The sequence below is a fragment of the Prionailurus bengalensis genome, chromosome A2 (genome assembly GCF_016509475.1).
Source record: "Prionailurus bengalensis isolate Pbe53 chromosome A2, Fcat_Pben_1.1_paternal_pri, whole genome shotgun sequence".
NCBI classification, from domain to species: domain Eukaryota; kingdom Metazoa; phylum Chordata; class Mammalia; order Carnivora; family Felidae; genus Prionailurus; species Prionailurus bengalensis.
In genome coordinates this window covers 60,076,590-60,098,703 of record NC_057348.1, presented here as the reverse complement: position 1 = coordinate 60,098,703, position 22,114 = coordinate 60,076,590, and the positions used below count along the sequence as shown (strand labels likewise).

The window sequence follows — 22,114 nt, the reverse complement described above, 5'->3', positions numbered from 1 at the left end:
GGGAACGTCTCAAGAAAATAATTTAACCTTTCAATTTATCCTATAAAAAGAAGAGCAAGATAAACGTAGAGGTGCAGAAGGAAGGAAACAATAAGAGGAGAAACCAAATTGAAAAGAGAAAAACAGTGGAGAAAATAAAAGATGGTTCTTAGAAAAAATTGACAAACCTTTGATAAGACAAAAAAGGATGACACGAATTACCAATATCAGGAATGAAATGGGCTAGCACTATAGGCCCTACAGGCATCAAAAGTATAATAAGGGTATAGAACTATACATATATAGATTTGACAACTTAAATGGACTAATTTCTCAAAAGTCATCTAATATAAAAGATAATTTGTATAGGTCTGTAAATCTTAAAGAAATTGAATTTTTAATTTAAAAACATCCAACAAAAGAATCAGAGATTTTCAGTAGAGAATTCCACCAAACATCTACAGAACAAATTCTACACATTATCTTCCAGAAAACAATAAAGGAGAGATTTTCTAACTTATTTTATGAGGCCAGTATTATGCCCAAACCATACAAAGACCATCCAAAAAAAGAAAACTACAAGTTAATATATTTCAGGAATACAGATGCAGAAATCCTCAGTGAAACATTAATAAGTGGAATTCAATGTATAAAAAGAGTTATGGGATTTGGAAAGGATGACAGAGTAGAAAGCACCAGAAATCTGTCTTCCTACTTAGACAATTGTCCTGGCAGAATGTGCTTGACTTAATTATGTTGGAACTCTGTAGTTTATTCAAAGACTTGTAACTTCCTGCAGAAGGCTTGAATGGGAGAGTGCAGTTAATTTTGGTCAGTTTCACCAATGGATACCCACCACCCATCTTCCACTCAGTGACAGTCATGCATTTGTTCCAGGAGCAGCTTACATCTAGGTGAGCCAGGGTGGGCAATATGGGCCCTGTCCTTCAAATTATCAGGATCTGTTTTGTGCTTGCTGCTTCTTATCATGGAAGTACAGACACAGGAGCGGGCAGCCATTGCTGCATGTTCCCTCCCATTGTTTCAAGCCCCTTGCCCTACAGCGGAAGTGACTTCCAGGAGATTTAAAGAGGTGGCACCTTTCCCCCCACCTTTATCTCTTTTCCTCATTTTGGGAGCCAGACATTTAAGGACGAGGTCCTTAAATGGCAAAAGTGACCACACATACAGGGGAATTTAGAAAGTCTTTGTGCATGCCTAGGGAAAAGTTCAGGCTCAGAAAGACCTGAGAAGACCTTAAGTTTACACCTCAGGCTGATCTCAGGCACACAGAGCCTACAACAATAAGACTAAAGCAAAAACCAACCCCCCCAACCCCCAAAGAAAATCCTGGGGAGATAGAAAAGGAAGAATCTGATTTCCAGGCTTCATACATTATTAGATTCAAGCATGAAGTTTTCAGGGAAAAAACAGTCACAAGACACACAAGGAAAGAGGAAAGTATGGCCCATTCAAAGAAAAAAACAATTACAGTAGAAAATGTCCAGTGAGAAAGGCCAGCTGGCAAATCTAGAGAAAGACTTTGAAACAAGTGTGTTAAAGATGCTCGAAAAACTAAAGGAGGACAATGGAGAGAATCGAGAAAATGATGTATGAGCAAAATGGAAATATTAGCAAAACCACAAAGAAATTCTGGCGCTAAGGAGAAGAACTGCAGATTTGAGCAGGCAGAAGAATCAGTGAACCAGAAGGTAAGATAATTGAAATGATCAAGTCTGAGGAAAGGAAAGAATAAAGATTGAAGAAAAATGAACAAAGCCAAAGGGACCTGTGGGACACCTAGAGGTTTAGCATGCATTGTAGAAGTCCCAGAAGAGAGAGAGGGTCAGAGAGATTATTTGGAGAAATAATGCCTGAAAACTTACCAAACTTGAAGAAAGACATATAAACATCCAAGAAAGAATATAAACATCCAAGAACTTAAACTTCAAATAAGATGAATTCAAGGAGACCCACACAGAGACACATAAATTGTTGGCAACTAAAACAGAATCTTGAAATCAGCAAGAGAAGCAAATCATCACATAACAAGGATCTTCAATAAGACTATCACCAGATTCCTCATTTGAAACTTTGTAGGCCAGAGGTCAGTGGGCTAGCATATTCAAAGTAGTGAAAGGGAAAAAAAGATGTCAGCCAAGAATACTGTGTCTGCCAAACTGTCCTTCAGAAGTGGTGAAGAAATTAAACCCAAAGCTAGCAGAAAGAAAGTAATGGAGATCAGAGATGAACAACACATGGAATAGAAAAAAACAAATAAGAAGGATTCTAGGAAGATGGGGTCAGAAGCCTCAGGAATCTGTTTCCCTCCTCAGACAACAATTGTACTTGCAGAATCATCTGATATAACTATTTTGGAACTCGAGTCTGTTGAAGGCTTGCAACTTTTAGGGAAAGGCTTGGATGGTAAATTTTACTTTATTTCTGTTCTTAGCATGATAGTAACTACACATCCCAACCCCCAGCCACTTGACAGACAGCCGTGTTGCTGGATCAGCTTGCACACAGCTTGTGGGAGCCAAGCAGGCAAGAAGGACTCTGTCCTCTGAATATCAGGGATCTTTCCTCTGATCACTGCTGCTTCTGATCATAGAGGTTCAAAGAGGCAGGGAGCCATTGCTATTGCACCTCCCCCATCTAGCTCAAGTGTGTTACAATATATTTAAAGGGCCAGTGCCCTTTCCCCCCTTTTGTCCCTTAATTTTTTGTTTTGTGTGTCAGGGGGAGATGGGGAGTCAGAACCAGATGTTAAAGGCTAAGGTATTCAAACACTCCTGCATATACAGGAAAAATTAGAAAGTAATTATGCATGTCCAAGGAAAAGAGATGAGAAGAGTTAAATCTACATCTCAGGCTGATTCTCAGCACAGAAATGGTATAACAATCAAAAAGACAAGTAACAACAGCAAACCCTGAGGGAAGGGGAAGAATCTAATTTTCAGAGTTATCACATTATTAGATTCAAATGTCTAGTGTTCAACAAAATATCACAAGTCAAAGAGACAGGAAAATATGTCTCATTCAAAGGAAAAAAATACAACAGAATCTGTCCCTGAAAAATACATTGGGAGATATATTAGGCAAAGACTTGGTGGTAAAGATACTAAAAGTCAATGGGACACCTGGGTGGTTCAGTTGGTTAAGTGTCTGACTTCAGCTCAGGTCATGATCTCGCACTCCATGAGTTCGAGCCTCATGTTGGGCTCTGTGCTGACAGCTCAGAGCCTGGAGCCTGCTTCAGATTCTGTGTTTCCATCTCTCTCTGCCCCTTCCCCACTCATACACTGTCTCTTTCAAAAATAAATATTTAAAAAAATTTAAAAAACACTAAAAGTCAAGAAAACAATGTGAGAACAAAATGCAAGTATTCATTAAGAGATGGAAAATCCAGAAAGAAACTAAAATGAAATTCTTTAGCTGAACGGTACAATAACTAAAGTAAATCACAAGGAGTCAAAGGCAGATTTGAGCTGGCAGAACATAAATCAGTACTTTAAGGTAGGACAATGGAAGTTATTGAGGCTCAGGAACAGAAAAAGATGAAAAATAGCAAACACAGCCTGGATGTCTATGGGAAACCATCAAAAGCACCAACATAGGCATTGTGGGAGTCTCAAAGAAGAAGAGTGAGAAAGGGGCGGAGAGAATATTTGATGAAATGATGACTGAGAATTTCCCAAATTTGAAAAAGGACATGAATAGAAACATCCAAGAAGCTCAACAAACTTCAAGTAAGATGAGCTCAAAAAGACCCACTCCTTGGGTCCTCCCTCAACCTCCAGGAGCTCGTGGAGGGATGTGTAACCTCCCCCTCTTGTCCACCCTATTCCCAGGATGAGAGGAAGCCTCTCTCCTTCCCCATCAGACTGGATGTGCCTTTATCCTCCAATGCCCCGACCTCTCTGAACACCCCCATTCTCCACCTGGTGGTGCAGGGTGCTCCTTGACCCACCCAGATTCAACAGTTCAGGGGGCTCCCCTGCTATATCTCCTCCCATCCTGTACCCTATTTCTGGGGCCTCATCACTGTGGAAGACAGGGACAGTAAGGGTATAAATGGATGGGAGGCATGGGGAAGGTTTTGGAGTAGAACCAGGGTGTGTGTGTATGAAGGGAGAGTGATAAAGTCCCCTAGGGGGAGGGGGGGACTAACCTTGTCTGGTGGATGAGAAGGCATACTTATTTTTTGCCTTCTGTATGGTATTTGAAAAGAGAACTAAAAAATCCAAATGGCAAAAACACCCCACATTATAATCAAACTTTCAAAAGCCAAAGAAAAAGGGCAAATCTTGAAAGCAGCGAGAGAAGACAATTGTCACATACAAGTGATCCTCAGAGATTTGCAGATCTTTTTTTTTTTTTATAAGAAACTTCGGAAGCTAGAAGACAGTGGGCAGATGCATTCTAAGTGCTCAAAGAAAAAGAACCTCTCAACCAAGAACCCTATATCCAGCAAAACTGCCCTTCAGAAGTGGGGAAGAAATCAAGACATTACTTGATAAAAGCTGAGGGAGTTTGTGACCACTAGACCTGCTCTGCAAGAAATGCTTAAGGGAACCCTGCAAAATGAAAGGAGACTGTACATTAGCCTGAAGCTGTGAGGAGAAATAAAGATCTCGGTAAAAATAAACACATGGACAGTTATAAAAGCTAGGATTATTGTAATAGCTTGTAACTGTGCTTTTTCTTTTTTATGGAATTTATGATACTAATGTGTTTAAATAAAAAATGCTAATGTAGTTATTACTGTAACTTTGGTTTGTAACTCCAAATCTTATTTTGTACATAATTTAGGAGACTAATGCATTTAATATACTAACTTATGTTTTGGAGCATACAATGTATAAAGATGTGGTTTTGTGACATCAACAACCAAAAAGGTTAGGGACAGTGTGAAGGAGCAGCTTTTTTTTGTGTATTATTGAAGTTAAGGTGCTATAAATTCAAATTAGAGTTTGGCAGCTTTAGGATATTAAGTGTGAGTCCCCATGGCAACCACAAAGAAACTAGCTAAGAATATACACAAAAGGAAAGTAAGAAGGAGCTTAAACATTTTGCTACAAAAAATCAACTAAATACAAAAGAAGACAGGGCTGTGGGAAATGAGGGACAAAAAAGCAATAGGGCATATAGAAAACAAATAGCACAATGATAGAAGTAAGTCCCTCCATATCAGTAATTATTTTTTTTTAATATTTATTTTTGAGAGAGAGCATGAGTGGGGGAGGAGCAGAGAGAGAGAGGGAGACACAAGATTCGAAGCAGGCTCCAGACTCTTAGCTGTCAGCACAGAGCCCTACACAGGGCATGAACCCATGAACCATGAGATCATGACCTGAGCTGAAGTCAGACACTTAACCAACTGAGGCACCCAGGCATCCCAGTAGTTACTTTAAATGTAAATGGATTCTGGGGCATCTGGGTGTCTCAGTCATTTAAACATCTGACTCTTGATGTCTGTTCAGGTCGTGATCTCATGGTTTGTGAGATCGAGCCCTCTGTTGGGCTCTGCACTGACAAGGGGGGAGCTTGCTTAGGAGTCTCTCCCTCTCTCTCTCTCTGCCCCTTCCCTTCTTGTGTGCTCTCTCTCTCTCTCTCTCTCTCTCTCTCTTAAATATAAACAAACCTTTAAAAATGTGAATGGAGAGGCACCTGGGTGGCTCAGTCGGTTAAGCATACGACTTTGGCTCAGGTCATGATCTCATGGTTCATGAGTTCAAACCCTGTGTTGGGCTCTGTGCTGACAGCTCAGAGCCTGGAGTCTGCTTTGGATTCTGTGTCTCCCTCTCTGTCTGTTCTTCCCCTGCTCACACTCTCTTTCTCTCTCAGAAATAGTTTTTAAAAATGTAAATGGATTAAACTCTCCAATTAAAAAACAGATTGCCAGAATGGACGAGAACACATGATTTAACCATATGTTTGTCTACATGAGACTCACTTGAGATTGAAAGATACAGACTTGAAAGTGAAATGATGGAGAAAGATATTCCAGGCAAATAAGTAACCGAAAGAGAGCACAAAACACTATACAAAATTCAGATGAAATAGACTTTAAGTCAAAAAAGCTTACAAGAGACAAAGATGTATGTTAACAAATGTTTTAACAGCAAGAAGGAATTGTAATTATAAACATTTATGCACCTAATCGCAGACCATAAAAATATATGAACCAAAAAGTGACAAAATTGAAGGAAGAAATAGTTCTGTAATAATAGTTGGAGACTTTAGTACCCCACTCAAAGTAATAGAACAACCAGACAGAACATAAGGAAATAAGGACTTAAGCAATACAATAAAATACTAGTTCTAGCAGACTCTATACATATAGGGTACTCTACCTACCCATAACAACATACACATTCTTCTCAAATGTACATGGGAGATTTTCCAGGATGGTCCATATGGAGGGTCACAAATTAACTCAATAGATTTTAAAAGATAGTTATAATACAAAGTGTCTTCTCTGATCACAATGGGTAAAGTTAGAAGTCAGTAAAAAACTAAAATACACAAAATTTTGGACACTAAACAACACAAGTGTAAACAACCAACAGATCAAAGAAGAAATCATAAGGGAAATTTAAAAATACTTACAGACAAATGAAAAGAAAGACACAACAGAACTCATGAGATGCATTGGAAGTGGTGCTAGGGGGGAAATTCATTGGTATAAACGTCTACATTAGAAACAAGAGAGTTCTAAAACAACAACCAAACTTTACAACTTGAGGAACTAGAAAAAGAATACACTGAAGCCACAGCTAGCAAAAGGAAAGAATAAAGATTATACCAGAGAACAATGAAATAGAGAGTAGAAAAAATGGTACAGAAAATCAAATGAGACCAAAAGGTGGTTCTTTGAAAAGATCAACAAAACTGACAAACCTTTAGCTAGATGACTTAGAGAAAAGTCTCCAATTACTAAAATCAGAAGTGAGAGTGGGGACATTACTATTAATTCTAGATAATTAAAAAAAATGTTTATAAGGAAGTACCTTGAACAACTTATGCTGACACATTGGATAATCTAGATGAAATGGACAAATTTCTAGAAACAAAAACCTACCAAGACTAAGTCATGAAGAAATAGTCTGAATAGACCTATTATTAGTAAGGAGATGGAATCAGCAATTTAAAAAATCTCCCAACAAAGAAAAGCACTGGTCCTGAGAGCTTCACTGGTGAATTTTACCAAACATTTAAAGAAGAATGCTTTTCAAACATTTCCAAAATATTGAAGAGAACATTTTGTAGCTCATTCTATGAGGCTAGCATAACTCTGATGGCCAAAGCCAGACAAAGACTGCAAGCAAAGAAAACTACAGACGAATGTCCCTTATGAACATTGATGCAAAAATCGTCAACAAAATACTAGTAAACAATTCAGCAGCATTTTAAGAGGATTTTACATTATGACCAAATGGGATTTATCCCTGGTACGCAAAGATGGTTCAAATTATGCAAGTCAATCAATATCACGCACCACATCAATAAAATGAAGGGAAAAAACACATGATCATCTCATTTGGTGCAGAGAAATTATCTGTCAAATTCAACATCCTTTTATGATAAACACAACAAATTGGGAATAGAAGGAAACTACTTCCATGTAATAAAAGCCATAAATGAAAAACACAGCAGATGTAACACTCTATGGGGAAAGACTGAAAACTTTTCCTTTAAGGTCAGGAATACAGCAAGGATGTTTTCACTACTTCTCTACAACATCGTACTAGATGTTCTAGCCAGAGCAATTAAGCAAGAAAAAGAAATAAAAGGCATCCAAAGTGGCAGGAAAAAGTAAAATGATCTCTGTTGGCAGATGATAGCATCCTAACGATGCTACAAAACTGTTAACTAATAAATGAATTCAGCAAAGTAGCAGGATGATGTATTTTTACTGATTGTTATTTCTTTTCATTATTAGTGTTTGTTTTATATATTTTGAGACAATGCTATTAGTCACATGCAAATTAGAAATTGTTATATTTTCCTGGTGAAGTTAACATTTCATCTTTATGATTTTTTTATCACTACCTAAAAATAAGTATTCTGAATGAAAGAAGCCAGACCCAAAGGGATATAAATTATATGAGTCCATATATATGACATACTGGAAAGGGCCAAGTCAGAGGAATATATAAAGATCAGTGGTTGCCATGGGTTGGGGATTAGGAGAAGAGGCTGACTACAAACTGCAAAGGAAATTTTTGAGTGGACTGTGGTGAACGTACAACTCTATTCATTTTTCAGAACTCATAAAACTATATACCACAATGAACACATTTTAAGTTAAAATGGGAACCTTTATGTTATTATATTTTGCCAACAATTAAAAAAATTTTTTTGAGAGAGACAGAGACACAGCATGAGCGGGGGAGGGACATAGAGAGAGGGAGACACAGAATCCAAAGCAGGGTTCAGGCTCTGAGCTGTCAGCACAGAGCCCGATGTGGGGCTCTGACCCACGAGCTGTGAGATCATGACCTTAGCTGAATTTGGACGCTTAACTGACAGGGTCACCCAGGCAACCCTACCAACAATTTTAAAATTGCATATAGAGTTCATACTGGTACGTCAGAATCTCATCTAGCACCACAGGGTAGCATTCTTCCTTTGTGTATCTGTAACTTCTTTCCCTGATGTTGGGAAACATACTCTCATTATCTATATTTTCATATTTGTTATACTCATAATTTCAGAATTGCTAACCCATATCCTGTGGGTTACAGGATGTGTGAAACATTTACTAATCAGTCTGTTTATGTATCATTCTTTTTGTCATTAGCCTTATAGTATCCAGTGAAAAACACTTTTCCAAAGTTATGTAGGTTTTAGTTCCTTCATTCCCACCCTTTTCAAATGTGGTATGCTATATATTTATAATACAATTATGTTATTTGTCACAATCTGCTTTCCACACTGGGTTTCCCCAATAGCATGGTACCATTTTTAAGTGTACAGTTCAGTGGGATTAAGTACATTCACACTGGTATGCAACCAACATCGTTATCTATTTCCAGAACTTTTTTTTCATCCTAAACTGAAACTCTGAACCCATTAAACAGTAACTCCCCATTCTTCCTCCCCACAGCCCTGGTAACCTCTGTTCTACTTTCTGTGTTTGTATTCAAGTATCCTTATATAAGTGGACTCATACCATATTTGTACACTAATACCAGACTTTTTTTGTTTGGCTTACTTCACTTAGCATAATGTCTTTAAGGAACATCCTTATTTTAGTATATTTCAGAATTACATTCCTTTTTTCAAGGGATTACATTCCTTTTTTCGATATTTTATCATATGTATATACCACTTTTATTTATCCATCAGTGGTCATTTGGGTTGTTTCCACCTTTTGGCTATTGTGAATAATGTTTTTATGAACACTGATGAACAGATATCTGTTGGAGTCCATCTTTTCAATTATTTTAGTTATATACCCAGAAAAGAAATTGCTGGATCAAATGTTAATTGTATGTTTAACTTTGAAAAAAAATTTTTTAATGTTTATTTTTGAGAGAGAGACAGAATGTGAGCAGGGGAGGGGCAGAGAGAGAGGGAGACACAGAATCCAAAGCAGGCTCTAGACTCTGAGCTGTCAGCACAGAGCCTGATGCAGTATTCAAACCCACAACCTGTGAGATCATGACCTGAACCGAAGTCGGACGCCTAACTGACTGAACCACCCAGGTGCCCCTTTATGTTTAACATTTTCAGGACCACCATACTTTTTCCACAATGACCATCATTTTACAATGCCACCACCAATGCACAAAGGTCCCAGTTTCTCCACATTCTTGCCAACATTTCTTATTTTCTGCTGAATACACACACATACATATACACACACGCACACATATACATACACACACACTCATATATATTTGTAGGTAGATCAATAGAGATGTGTAGATATGACTTGGTATATATACACAGGTTTTCCTGATCTGTCAGCTGAGGGCCTAAAAACAATGACACACTGATAGTGATGAACACACCTAGCTCCCAGATCTTGGTTTCTAAATACAATTCTTGAGTCCAAGGGGCCAGGGCCACTTGGAGAAGTGCTTGGTTCCAGGGCTGAGGCAAGGAAAATACAAGCTGATTCTGGAGTTTCTTTGGTGGCAGAAAGTAAGGAAGTGCTAGGTAAAAAGAGAAAAGGATGGGGGCACATAGAAAGACACAGAAGCCAACCTGAAAAAGTTCCCATTGGCCACAACCAGAACAATTTGGAAAACATTTCTGTAGTATAGTTCTCCAAAATCTATAACCTTAGTCTACTTATGAGATAACATCAAACAAACCCAAAATGAAGGACGTTCTTCAAAATACCTGACCTGTACTCTTCAAAAGTTTCAAGGTCATAAAAGACAAGGAAAGACAGGATCTGTCACAAATTAGAAGAGAATAAGGAAACATGACAGCTAAATTGGAGTGGAGCCCTGGATTGGATTTTGGGACCAAAAAAACCATTAGTGGGATAGCTGATGAAATCTGAGTGAGGTCTGTAGTTTATTTGGTGACATTGCAATAATGTTAATTTCTTACTTTTGATAATTGAACTGTGGTTATATAAGATGTTAACATTTGGCTATAGTGGGTGAAGAGGATAGGGGAATGTTGTACAATCATTGTGACTTTTCCATACATCAAAAATGTCCCTTAAGTCAGATTTATGTTTGTATATCCCATGTGCTTAATTGATTGTGTGTGTGTTTCTGAATGATGCTAAAATCTCCCACCATGATGTTAGATTAGTCTATTTCCTTTGTTAAAAACAAGACAACAGGCCCAAAATGGAGTCACTTGTGCTAAACCCCACATCACCAGATTGAGACTTAGACTCGTCAATCAGGAACCACCTGGTCAGCACTAGTGAGGTCATCTGCCTGCTACACCTTGCCATCCCCTAAAGGGCAGTGACCTTGCTAGAACCAGTCCACTTCCTTGTCCTTGCTCCTTCTGCCTGTCAAAGTCTTTCATTGTGTCCAGCTCTTCAGAGCTTCTTTCCATCTGCTGCATGGGATGCTGCCCAATTCACGAATCACTGAGTAAAACAATAAGACCTTTAAAATGTACTCAGTTGAATTTTTTAAAATACTCTTCGTCATTTTATCAATGTTTATGTTTTATGTATTTAAGGTTATATTATGAGGCACATGCAAATGTAAAATTGCTTTATCTGCCAGGTGAAATAACATTTAATCTTTATGAAGTTTTCCTCTTTATCCTTTGTAGGGATTTTTGCTTTGAAATCTCTTTTGTCTGGTATTAGTGTAGCTATAGAAACTTTCTTTTGGTTAGAATTTACCTAAATATCTTTTGTATCCTTTGACTTTCAACCTCTCAGTATACTTATGCTTGAGAAGTGTCTCCTTAATACCAGCATGACAAACTGTCTTTTAACTTGAACATTTAGCATATTTACATGATTGTAATTACTGATATGTTTCAATTTATAACTGTCCTCTTGTACTTTTTCTTGAACTACCAGTTTCATGTTTCTTCTTATCCTCTTTTGTATATATTTGGTGTTTTTTTTTCCTCTCCCACTGTTAACCCCTCTCCCCAAATACTTTGGAAGCCAAGTTAGGGTGTAGTACTTTCATTGTTTACTCCAAGAATTCCAAATGCTCTTTCTCTTAAAAAGTAACACATTTAGTAAATAAAAGTTCAATTTGTAACACTTGCCTATTTCTGTGATGTAAATACTTCCATCTGATTTCAGGCTACCTTCAGTGAATGTGCACTTGGAAAGAGAGGTGCAGAAGTGGCTTGTAAGAAGCTGCTTCCAGCTAGTTTCACACCACTTATACCCTCGATAAAGACTCTTAAAATACTTTAACTCTATTTTCCAACTCTGAAGCTATTGTGGACATGTATTGTAACTCTCTATTAGTTTTCTATTGCTCTGTAACAAATTATCACCAGCTTAGTGGCTTGGTATAGCACCAATTCATCATATTCCAGTTCTGTAGCTTAGAGGTGCTGACAAGGCTGTGTTCCTTGCCAGAGGCCCCTGGTGAGAATTCTGTTTCCTTTCCTTTCCCAGTGTCTGTCGATCTTGTCTCGTGACTCCTTGCTCATTCTTCAGATCCAGCGACAGACGGGAGCAGTCCTTGCATCTCCTCATCGACCTTCCTGGACCCTGGTAATGGCATTGTCCCTTCCCCCAATCCAGATAGGTGCTCCACATTAAAGTCAGTTGATGACCATCCTTAATTCCATCTGCGCTCTTAATTTTCCTTTGCCATGTGACACGAAATATTCCTAGGGTATGGGGATTAGTATGTGGGCATCTTTGGGAGACCATTACTTTGCCTCCAACTCTTGCTTTAAACATTTTTAAATTTAACCCACAATACATCATTATTGTTTTTAAGGCCAATGTTTGTTTAAATTACTATTTTCTGTGCTCTTTATTACTTCTTGAAGCCCAGATCCATCTGCTAATTTCCTCTCACCTAAAGTACAGTCTCTTATGCATTTCATTCTTATAGAACCTGGTGTGGATTTCTTTTTATTTGTCCCACTTGAGATTTGTCTAGCCCTTTGAAGCTGTGAGGCAGTATCTTTCATCAGTTCTGGAAAATTCTTAGTAACTGTCTTTTCAGATATTGCTTCTCCATTTTCTCTGTTCTCCTGTCTGAGTCCATAATTATACATATGTTAGACCTTCTGACATTATCTTGTGTGTTTCTTAGCCCTTTTTCATCTTTTCCTTCACTTTGACCTGTTCTCCATTACTGATAAACTTTTCAGTACTATTTTCCATTTCACTAATTTCAGTGTGTCTAATTTGCTATTAAACCCATCTGTTACACTTGTAATTTCAATTCTATTGTATTTAAATTTTGATTGTTTTTCAAATCTAATCCTTTTTGAATATATTTCAAGGTTATCTTTTGTCTATTTCAAAGTGTTAAACATAGTTATTGTAAAGTCTGTGTCTAATAATTCCATTTATCTGAAATTCTTAAAGGTCTGTTTGACTTTGTTTTTTGTTTTTGTTTTCTCATTCATGGTGCCATGTTTCTGTTTGTGTTATTTTTGACTACCAAAATTTTATTTGGAATTTTTCTTTGGAATTTGATTTTTCTTGGAATCTTATTTCATAAATTCTCTGATGCCCCGAATAAATGTGGATTCTTTCAGAGGGGATTTGTGTTGGCATCTGCCAGGCTCTAGAAGCACTCCCAACCCAGGATCACTCTAAAGTTCCTTCTAATTTTCAGGTTACCCAGGTGGTAGGAGTTCAGGCTGCACAGCCATGAAAGGGCTACTTGTGGTTTTCATATCCTCAGAGGGAATCCTCTTCCAAACCAAATTGGAGACACTCTCCTCAGGGGTGGAGGCCAGTTATTTCTCTTTCACTGGGTATGACCCTTTGGAATCCTAGCCTTAGAGACAGAGGCTACTCTTTTACAGCCCCTACCTTGGATGGGTCCTGAGGGCTGGTTTCTGTTCCTCAAATGCTGGAAGCTGTGAAATCTCGAATGCAGGTTCCCTGGTGTGGTGAAGGTCCCCAGAAGGAAGCTGCTGTCATTCTCTAGGCTCACCTCTTTGCTTCTGGGACCTGACCAGAGAATGCCCAGCTTTCTTACCAACTCATTAGATAATTATGATATTAAAATAAATTTTCAGTGCTTTTAACTGTTTTAGGATTAGCTCTGATTAGTGTATAGTTTGCATTTTCTGATAATTAAAATCCACTCTTTCAGACCTTTTATTTCAACAATATACTTTTTAAATTTCTGAGATGTCTAAATAGATTCTCTTCAATTTTTTTTTGTTTTGGCAAAATATATACAACATAAAATTTACCATTGTAATAATTCTAAGTGTACAGTTCTGTGGCATTCGTTACATTCCCAATGTTGTACAACCACGACATCAGTTTTTCTAAAACTATCATTCCACAGAGACTCTGTAGCTACTAAGCAGTAACTCCCCATTCTCCCACCTCTGGACCCTGGTAACTGCTAATCCACTTTCTGTATCTGTTAGTTTGCCTGCTCTGGGTTCCTCACGTAAGTGGAGTCCCACAATATCCTTTTGTGTCTGGCTTATTTCACACAGTGTGTTTTCAAGTTTCATCCGTGTTGTAGTATGAATCAAAATTCCACCATTTCTTGTGAATGAATAATACTCCATTTTATGTTTATACCAAATTTGTTTATCCATTTAGTTGTTGATGGGCATTTGGGTTGTTTCCACCTTCTCGCTATGGTGAATACCTGCTACTTTGAACCTTAGTGTACAAGTATCCGTTTGAGTTCCTGCTTTCACTTCTTTGGGACATATACCCCAGAAGCATAATTGCTGGATCATATGGTATTTCTGTGTTTAGCATTTTTAGCAACTGCCAAACTGTTTTCTACATTGATCAAACCATCTTACATTCACACCAACACTGTACTAGGGTCCCAGTTTCTCCACATCCTCATTGACACTTGATATTTTCTTTTGTTTGGTGGTAGTCATTTTAGTATGTGGGAAGTGGTATCTCACATACTTTAATGCATTTATTTAATGACTAATGATATTGAGCATATTTTCATGTGCTCATTTGCTGTGAATATATCTTCCTTGGAGAAATGTCTATTCAAGCCCTTTGCCCATTTTCTAATTGGGTTGTTTGGTTTTGTTTTTGTTTTTGTTTTTTTTTTTTGTGGTTGAGTTGTAGGGTTTCTTATGTATTTTGGATATGAGTCCATTATCAGATATATGATTTGCAAATATCTTCTCCCATTCTGTGGGTTGTCTTCACTCTTTTGATAATGTCCTTTGATACACAAAAATTTTTAAACTTTGAAGAAGTCTAACTGATCAAGTTTTTTCTTTTGTTGCCTATGCTTTTGGTGTCATATCCAAAAGAATCAGTGTCATGAAGCTTTTCCCCTATGTTTTTTCCAAGAGTTTTATTGTTTTAACTTGCATGTTTGGGTCTTTGACCAATTTTGAGTAATTTTTGTATATGATGTAAGCTATGGGTCCAACTTCATTCTTGTTGAAAAACTGTCCTTTCCACATTGAATGGTCTTAGCACTTGAGTCAAAAATATGTTGGACCATGTATGTGAGAATTTATTTCTGGGCTCATTTTTCTATTCCATTGGCCTATATGTCTGTGTTTATGTACTACACTATTTTGATTACTAAGTTTTATAGCTAGTTTTGAAATTCGGATGTATGAGTCCTCCAACTTTGTTCTTCATTTTTAAGAGGGTTTTTGTTATTCAGTGTTCTTGAGATTCCGTATAAATTTTAGGATGACTTCTTCTATTCTGTAAACAAATGTTTTGAGATTTTGATTGGAACTCCATTGAATCTGTAAATTGCTTTGGGTAACATTGACATCTTAACAGTATTAAGATTTCCAATCTGTGAACATGGGATATCTTTCCACTTATTTATATCTGCATTAGTATTTTCAACATTGTTTTTGTAGTTTCCAGTGTCACATTTTTTGTCATTTTGAGTAAATGTATTTCTTTTTTTTTAAATTTTTTTCAATGTTTATTTATTTATTTTGAGAGAGTGACAGAGAGCTTGAGTAGAGTAGGGACAGAGAGAGAGAGACACAGAACGCAAAGCAGGCTCCAGGCTCCGAGGTGTCAGCACAGAGCCCGACACGGGACTCAAACCCACCAACGGTGGGATCATGACCTGAGCCGAAGTCAGACACCGAACCGACTGAGCCACCCAGGTGCCCCTGAGTAAATGTATTTCTAAAGATTTTTTCTTTTTGATGCTAATGTAAATAGAATTGATTCCTTAATTTCTTTTTCGTATTGCTCATTGTTAGTGAGTGGAAGTGCAATGGACTTTTCTCAATCTCTTTGAGTATGACTGAAATTCAAAAAGCTGTACATACATAATGTATACACTTTGATAAGTTTGGAGATCATAATATCCCTGTGAAAACATCACAATGAAGGCCATAAACCTATCCATCACCTCCAAAAACTTTCCTCTCATTCCCTATATGTATTGTTATTATTTATGTTTATTTATTATATATATATATATATATATATATATATATGCGCTTGTGTGTATGTGGTTAATGGCACTTAACATAAGATCTACCTTCTTAGCATATTTTTAAGTATACCATTGAGTGTTGTTAATATAGACCCTATATTGTACATTAGATCTCCAAAAGTTACTCATTTTGCGTAACTTAGACTAACCAACACCTCTCCGTTTTTCCCTCCTCCCAGCCCTGGTAACCACTATTCTATGTTGTGGTTTTAAATTTACTATTTTAGATTCCTCTTAAAAGTGGGATCATGCAGTATTTGTCCTTTGGTCTATTTCACTTAGCGTAATGTTCTTCAGGTACATCCATGTCACTGCAAATGTCAGGATTTTCTATGTTTTAAAGGCTCACTGATATTCTATTGTATTTATACACCACATTTTTCTTTATCCATTGATTCCCTGATAGACAGTTAGGTTGTTTCCATATCTTGATTATTATGAATAATGCTGCAGTGAATATTGGAGTATAGATATCTCTTTGAGATCTTCAGTACTTTTGGATATATACTCACATGTGTGATTTTGGATCATATGGTATTGTTTTCTTTTAATTTTTCTTTTATTTTTTATTTTTATTTGAGAGAGAGAGCCTGTGATTGGGGGAGAGGGGTGGGGAAGGGGGGGAGGGAGAGAGAGAGAGAGAGAGAGAGAGAGAGAGAGAGAGAGAGAGAGAGAGAATCCTAAGCCAACTCCATGCTCAGTGCAGAGCCCAACACGGGACTTGATCCCACAACTCTGGAGTCATCACCTGAGCCAAAATCAAGAGTTGGATGCCCAACCACTAAGCCACCTGGGTGCCCCGGATCATATGGTATTTCTATGTTTAGGTTTTTGAGGAACCTCTATACTGTTTTCCACAGTGGCTGCACCAGTTTGCATTCCCACCAACAGTGTACAAGGTACCCTGTTTCTCAACATCCTTACCAACACATATGTTTTGTTTTTTTGACAATGGCCATTCTAACAGGTGTGAGGTGATATCTTATTGTGGTTTTCATTTGCATTTCCCTGATAAGGTTATGTTGAACACCTTTTATATACCTGTTGGCCATTTGTACGTCTTCTTTTGAGAAATGTCTAGAGGTCCTTTGCCCATTTTAAAATCAGTCTTCCTTAAGTTTATTCATTTATTTTTGAGGGTGGGGGAACAAAGGATCTGAAGCAGGCTCTATGCTGACAGCAGAGAGCCCAATGCGGGGCTTGAACCCATGAACCCTGAGATCATGACCTGAGCCAAAGTCCGAAGATTAACCGACTGAGCCACCCAGGCACTCCTAAATCAGTTTTTAAAAAATTATTATTGAGTTGTAGGAATTCTTCTATATTTTGAATATTAACCTCATATGGGATTTGTGGTTTGCAAATAATTTCTTCCATTCCTTAGGTTGCCTTTCCGTTTTGCTGATTGTTTCCTTTGCTGTGCATTTGTTTTTCAGTTTGATATAATCTCATTTGTCTATTTTTTGCTATTGTTGCCTGTGCTTTTGGTGTTTTATCCAAGAATTCATTGCAGAGTGCAGTATTTAGCTTTTTCCTTAGGTTTTCTTCCAAGAGTTTTATAGTTTCAGGTTTTAGGGTTGTCTCTTACCCATAGTGCCCTGCCATTTCAATCGGAAGGACTCCCTTTACCGTTTGTTCTAAGGTAGTTTGTGAATAAGGCCTGTTGAAGGCAATGAGTCTGTGGGGACTGGGAAACTGGATACTACCTGTTGAAGGCCAAGGCCACTGCTACTGTGGGGAAGGGGTGGGACAATGCAATTAAAAATGCCACTGAACTTTCCTGCAATTTTAAATATGACCTTTTCTTGCTTGAGTGTTTGCTTGGTTGCTGTAAATCTTGGGTGTTCAGAGCCTCTACACAATTAGTTCAGAGAGTTTCAGGTGGTTTTCTTCACGTTTCTGTGGGGATATGAGAACCGGGAACTTCCTAGTGACCCATTTTGCCAAAATACTGTTTTTTTTTAACCTATCACACTGGCAATAAAAGAAATTGTGAAATTTACAGAGTGAGTTTTGGGAAACTGGCACTATTACCGGTGTTGGTGACTATGCTGGGAGAGTAATCTGTAGGTTTGTGTATAGGTACGTTTAAATATGTAAGTGTATGTATATGTGTTGTCCATATGTATATATGTATGTGTATATATGTAAGTGCATATATACGTTATCGGCACGTATATGTGTTTTCATGTGTGTATATATGTGTGAATGTATATACGTGTGTATTAGTATATATGTATGTGTTTGCTTGTATGTATATATGTATATTACATATTTATCTGAAAAGACTTAAAATACTAATATCATCTGACCTAGAAATACAGCTCCTAGAAACTTGGCTTAAGGAAATAATCATGGATGATTACTGGATGAAGTAATCATGGTTGGGGAGTTTTGGCTATGAGGACATTTATTGTCCATATTCCTTATAATAATGAATACTGCAGCAGTATTTATGTCCAACAATATGGGCTGGTTAGAACAGAATCATCCACCAGGCAGTGTAATGGCACACACACTAAAACTTATGTTAAGGAAGAATAATATATCGGAGACCTTGTATATAGTTATTACTTTAAAGTATTATTTATGTATTTATGTATTTATTTTTGAGGTGAGGGAGGGGCAGAGAGAGAGAGGGAGAGAGAGAATCTTAAGCAAGCTCTATACCCAGCACAGAGCCCAACGAGATGTGGGCTCTGTCTCACTACTATGAGATCATGGCCTGGGCCAAAATCCAGAGTTGGATGCTTAACTGACTGAGCCACCCTGGTGGCCCATAAAATATATTTTAAATTTAACTACGTTTATTTAAAAAAATTATCTGACCTCCCTCATTCTAGTAGCAATCATTACTGCCTTGAACTAGGCCATTTAACAGTTGTCCGCTCCCAAACTCTTCCTAACCCCGGTCCTCTGAGATTTCTTCCGATTTGGGGTCTCGAAGCCCCTGTGGATTTACTTAACTCCCTTGACAGAGCATTAATTACCTTCTGAACTTAGGGCAGCAATTCCATGAGCTTTCATTTTACTGAAGGGAACACGGATCCTCACAACGGTATATGGATTTTCAGGAAGGGGAAGAGACCATGCACCAGCCAATGTATTAGTCACTGTACAAATATTAACTCATTCAACCCTCAGAGAAAGGCACCTATTTCTACCTGATTTTTCAAATGAGTAAACTATGGCCCTGAGAAGATTCTATCTTGCCCATGTTTCCAGAGTTGGTAATTGGTGGCTCTCAGATTTCAACCCAGATATTCTGGCTCCAGAGGCAAGGTTTTCAGTCATTGCTTTGCTATCTCTCATTCTTATTAGCAGTAAAAACAAAATATTGATTATCAATACTACCGAATATAACACAGAAATGTGATTAACAGTGGTTTATATTTTCCAGAGCTTTTTGTCAGGCGTTTTCACTTACAAGAGCTCATTTATTTTTGAAAACTCATTTTGCTGAAACAGCAACTGAGGCTCAAGCACTCACAGATGGTGCCTGTGAAACCCACTGTGGGAACCCCAGACTCATTATTATTGCTTAATAACACAACGTAAAGAATAATAAAAGTGCTCCATGGTCCTTAGAGGTGAACAGTGTACTTTTATACACATTTTACACGGGGTAACTGGCTCAGAGAGGCCAGCAACTCATGCAAGACAGCACTTAATCAAGTAAGAAATAGCAAAGTTACCACTTGTTTAATAGTAGTAACAACGCCTTGCTCTCCTGGGCTAAAGAAACGCTTTCCTTACAGAAATTAAACTCAGATCGCAGGGAGGTGTCCACTTCACCCAGTCCCGCCGCAGCTTCGTGGCCCCGGGACAGGTGTTCGGTTGGTTTGGCAACCTAGGCACCCGTCCGAGAGTCCTGGCCTGCGGGCACCCGGGCAGGTGGGCCGCCGCGGTCGCCCTGCTCCGGGTCCAAGCCGGTGCTGTGTCGCCCCCACCCCCGCCCAAGGCCGCTGGGAGACGATACTGGGCCCTCTTCCAACACCTCCAAAAGCTCGGCGAACCCCACCGCTCCCAGGCGCGCTTCCAACGAACCCCTGCGTTCCTCCCCAAGCGCCCCGATCCACTGTCCCGGGCCCCCTCCCCGAGCGCCTCCCTCTGCTGACCCGCGCCTCCTCCCGGATCGCCCCCCGCCGCCCCGGGACCGCTCCCCGAGCGCCCCCCATCGCCCCGGACCCCCTCCCCGAGCGCCCTGGGATACCTTCCTGAGCGCCCCACCACCATCCCGGACCCGTCCCCGAGCGGCCCGGGCCCCCTCCCCGCACCCCTGCCGTCCGGAGCGGCCCCGGGCGGGCGGCCGTGGCCGGCGCGAGGCCCCTCCCCGGCGGAGGCGCTCGGCGCGGAGGAAGCGGAGGCGGCGGCAGCGCCGAGACCTCACCGCGCTGATGGCGTCGCCCGGGTGAGTGAGGCGCTCAGGCCGCGCCGGGGAGGGGTCTGCGGGCCGCGGGATGGGGGCGTCCGGGTGCAGGTGCGGGCGCGGGCCGCCTTCACTGCCCCTGGCCCGCAGCCCCCAGTCCGGACCCCCGCCCGCCGGGCCCCGCGGGCCTCCAGCAGACCTTGGGCGGGCGCGGCCGGGCGGGGGGAGGACAGGGGGGCGCGGGTCGGGGGCGGCCGGGCGGGGGACTGGGAGCAGGGCGGGGGCGCGGCCCGGAATCCGGGAGCCGCTGGGCCCCGAGGGCCCGGAGCCCGGTCGGCCGGCGCCCCCGCCCTGCCCTGCGCAGCTGTTTTCCACTTGCTCTCCGGGAGCGGATGCCGGGCCCTCCCCCCCACCCCGCGGGGCGCAGCCCGAGGGTCCCCGAGGGTCCCCGTAGGGGGGGAGGGTCCCTGGGGGTAGGGGAGGCCTCTGCCCGGCCGTCTGGGGCTTCGGGTCGGGACTCGGGTCAGGCCAGGGCCGCGGGCCCCGATAGGGTGGCAGCCCCTGTTCTGACATCACCGCTTTCCACCGCCTGGGTGCTAAAATGTTCTTTCTTGAGGAAAAGATGGTGACACACAGAGTTTGTAATTTTTGAAAAAATTCCTTACTTGTGAAATAAAACCTCAGCAATGAACTGTAATTAGTTTTTGCTTCCATAATATAAGTGGTCATGAAAGCTGGGAATGACAGTTAATCCAGTACCTCAGTTCACAGAGGAGGAAAATTAGCCTCAAGGTCATTGCTTTAGTTGGTAAAATTCTTTTTTTGACTACTGTCTACATTCAGAGGGTCTTAGACCTGGTGGCTGTGGTAGCAGCTCCAGTGGGGTAGAGACGGTGGGTGTCAGGCCTCTTACAGGTGGGGCCTGGCTCTGTCCTCAGCCTCCATGGAGCAGGGGGTTTGTGATAACCAAGTGGTGGATCTTTTCCATCTACCTGCAGGCTTTCTAGGTCTGGGGAGCTCTGGTCATAAAGTGCCCAGGACTCTTGAGTTCATAAGTAGAATAAACACTGGCCCATCCCTCAGAAGGCCAGACTGATTCCAGAGGGTTCAAGGTCCCACCATGTTCTGGCCACTCTTGTTGGGAGCAGGCGAGGCAGGGTGATGTCTGAGCCTGTGGTGCGGCTGCTGTCTGGTCTTCCAAACGTGATGGCCCATTTGGTGTCCCAGCACATTCCTTTTAGACCTGGGTCAGAGGTGGAGTTTATGGTGGCCTGGTAAGCCCTCTCAGAGCCAGCAGGCTCTATCTAAGTAGTGTCCCTGTAGCAGGTGGCATTAGTTTAGATTTGATATTGTACCATAGCGGGTGTCCCCATGAGTCTGCAGTTAGTACTAAACTGTAGTTTTCTGACATGTACTCGTTGCAGAGCTGAGGTCACAAAACTTTAATTTTGCTTTATTTTATTTTGTAGAGAGAACTGTCACTCATTATGGCATATACGCATTTGGGGGCAGTCGTACTTCCAGATATAACCCCTGGGTGTCTACTCTGCAGGTTTCACTGGTAGGGCAGAGTCCAGCCAGGAAGACCTGACTTCCTGGGACTTTCTCGCCTGTCTCAGTCAGCTGACCAGCAGACGTCCAGCCTGCTGGACTCGGTACTGTGGAAACTAGTCCAGGGCATCAGGGCAGGGAT

The 22,114-nt window shown here is 40.4% G+C and overlaps 1 protein-coding gene across 3 annotated transcripts in view; it reads left to right on the top strand.

Moving 5' to 3' along the window:
• Nucleotides 1–22,114, top strand: part of LOC122487615 (up-regulator of cell proliferation) — a 57,789-nt gene that overhangs the window by 8,830 nt on the left and 26,845 nt on the right. The window contains exon 1 of one of the 3 annotated variants that reach the window (XM_043588318.1): nt 19,908–20,463. The exons of 1 other annotated variant lie outside the window; for it this stretch is intronic. In XM_043588318.1, coding sequence (XP_043444253.1) covers nt 20,450–20,463 — 14 coding nt within the window. In that variant the 5' untranslated portion in view covers nt 19,908–20,449. Of the gene's footprint in view, nt 1–19,907; nt 20,464–22,114 lie in introns of those variants that run through there. One more of the 3 variants, XM_043588317.1, reaches the window with a different exon arrangement.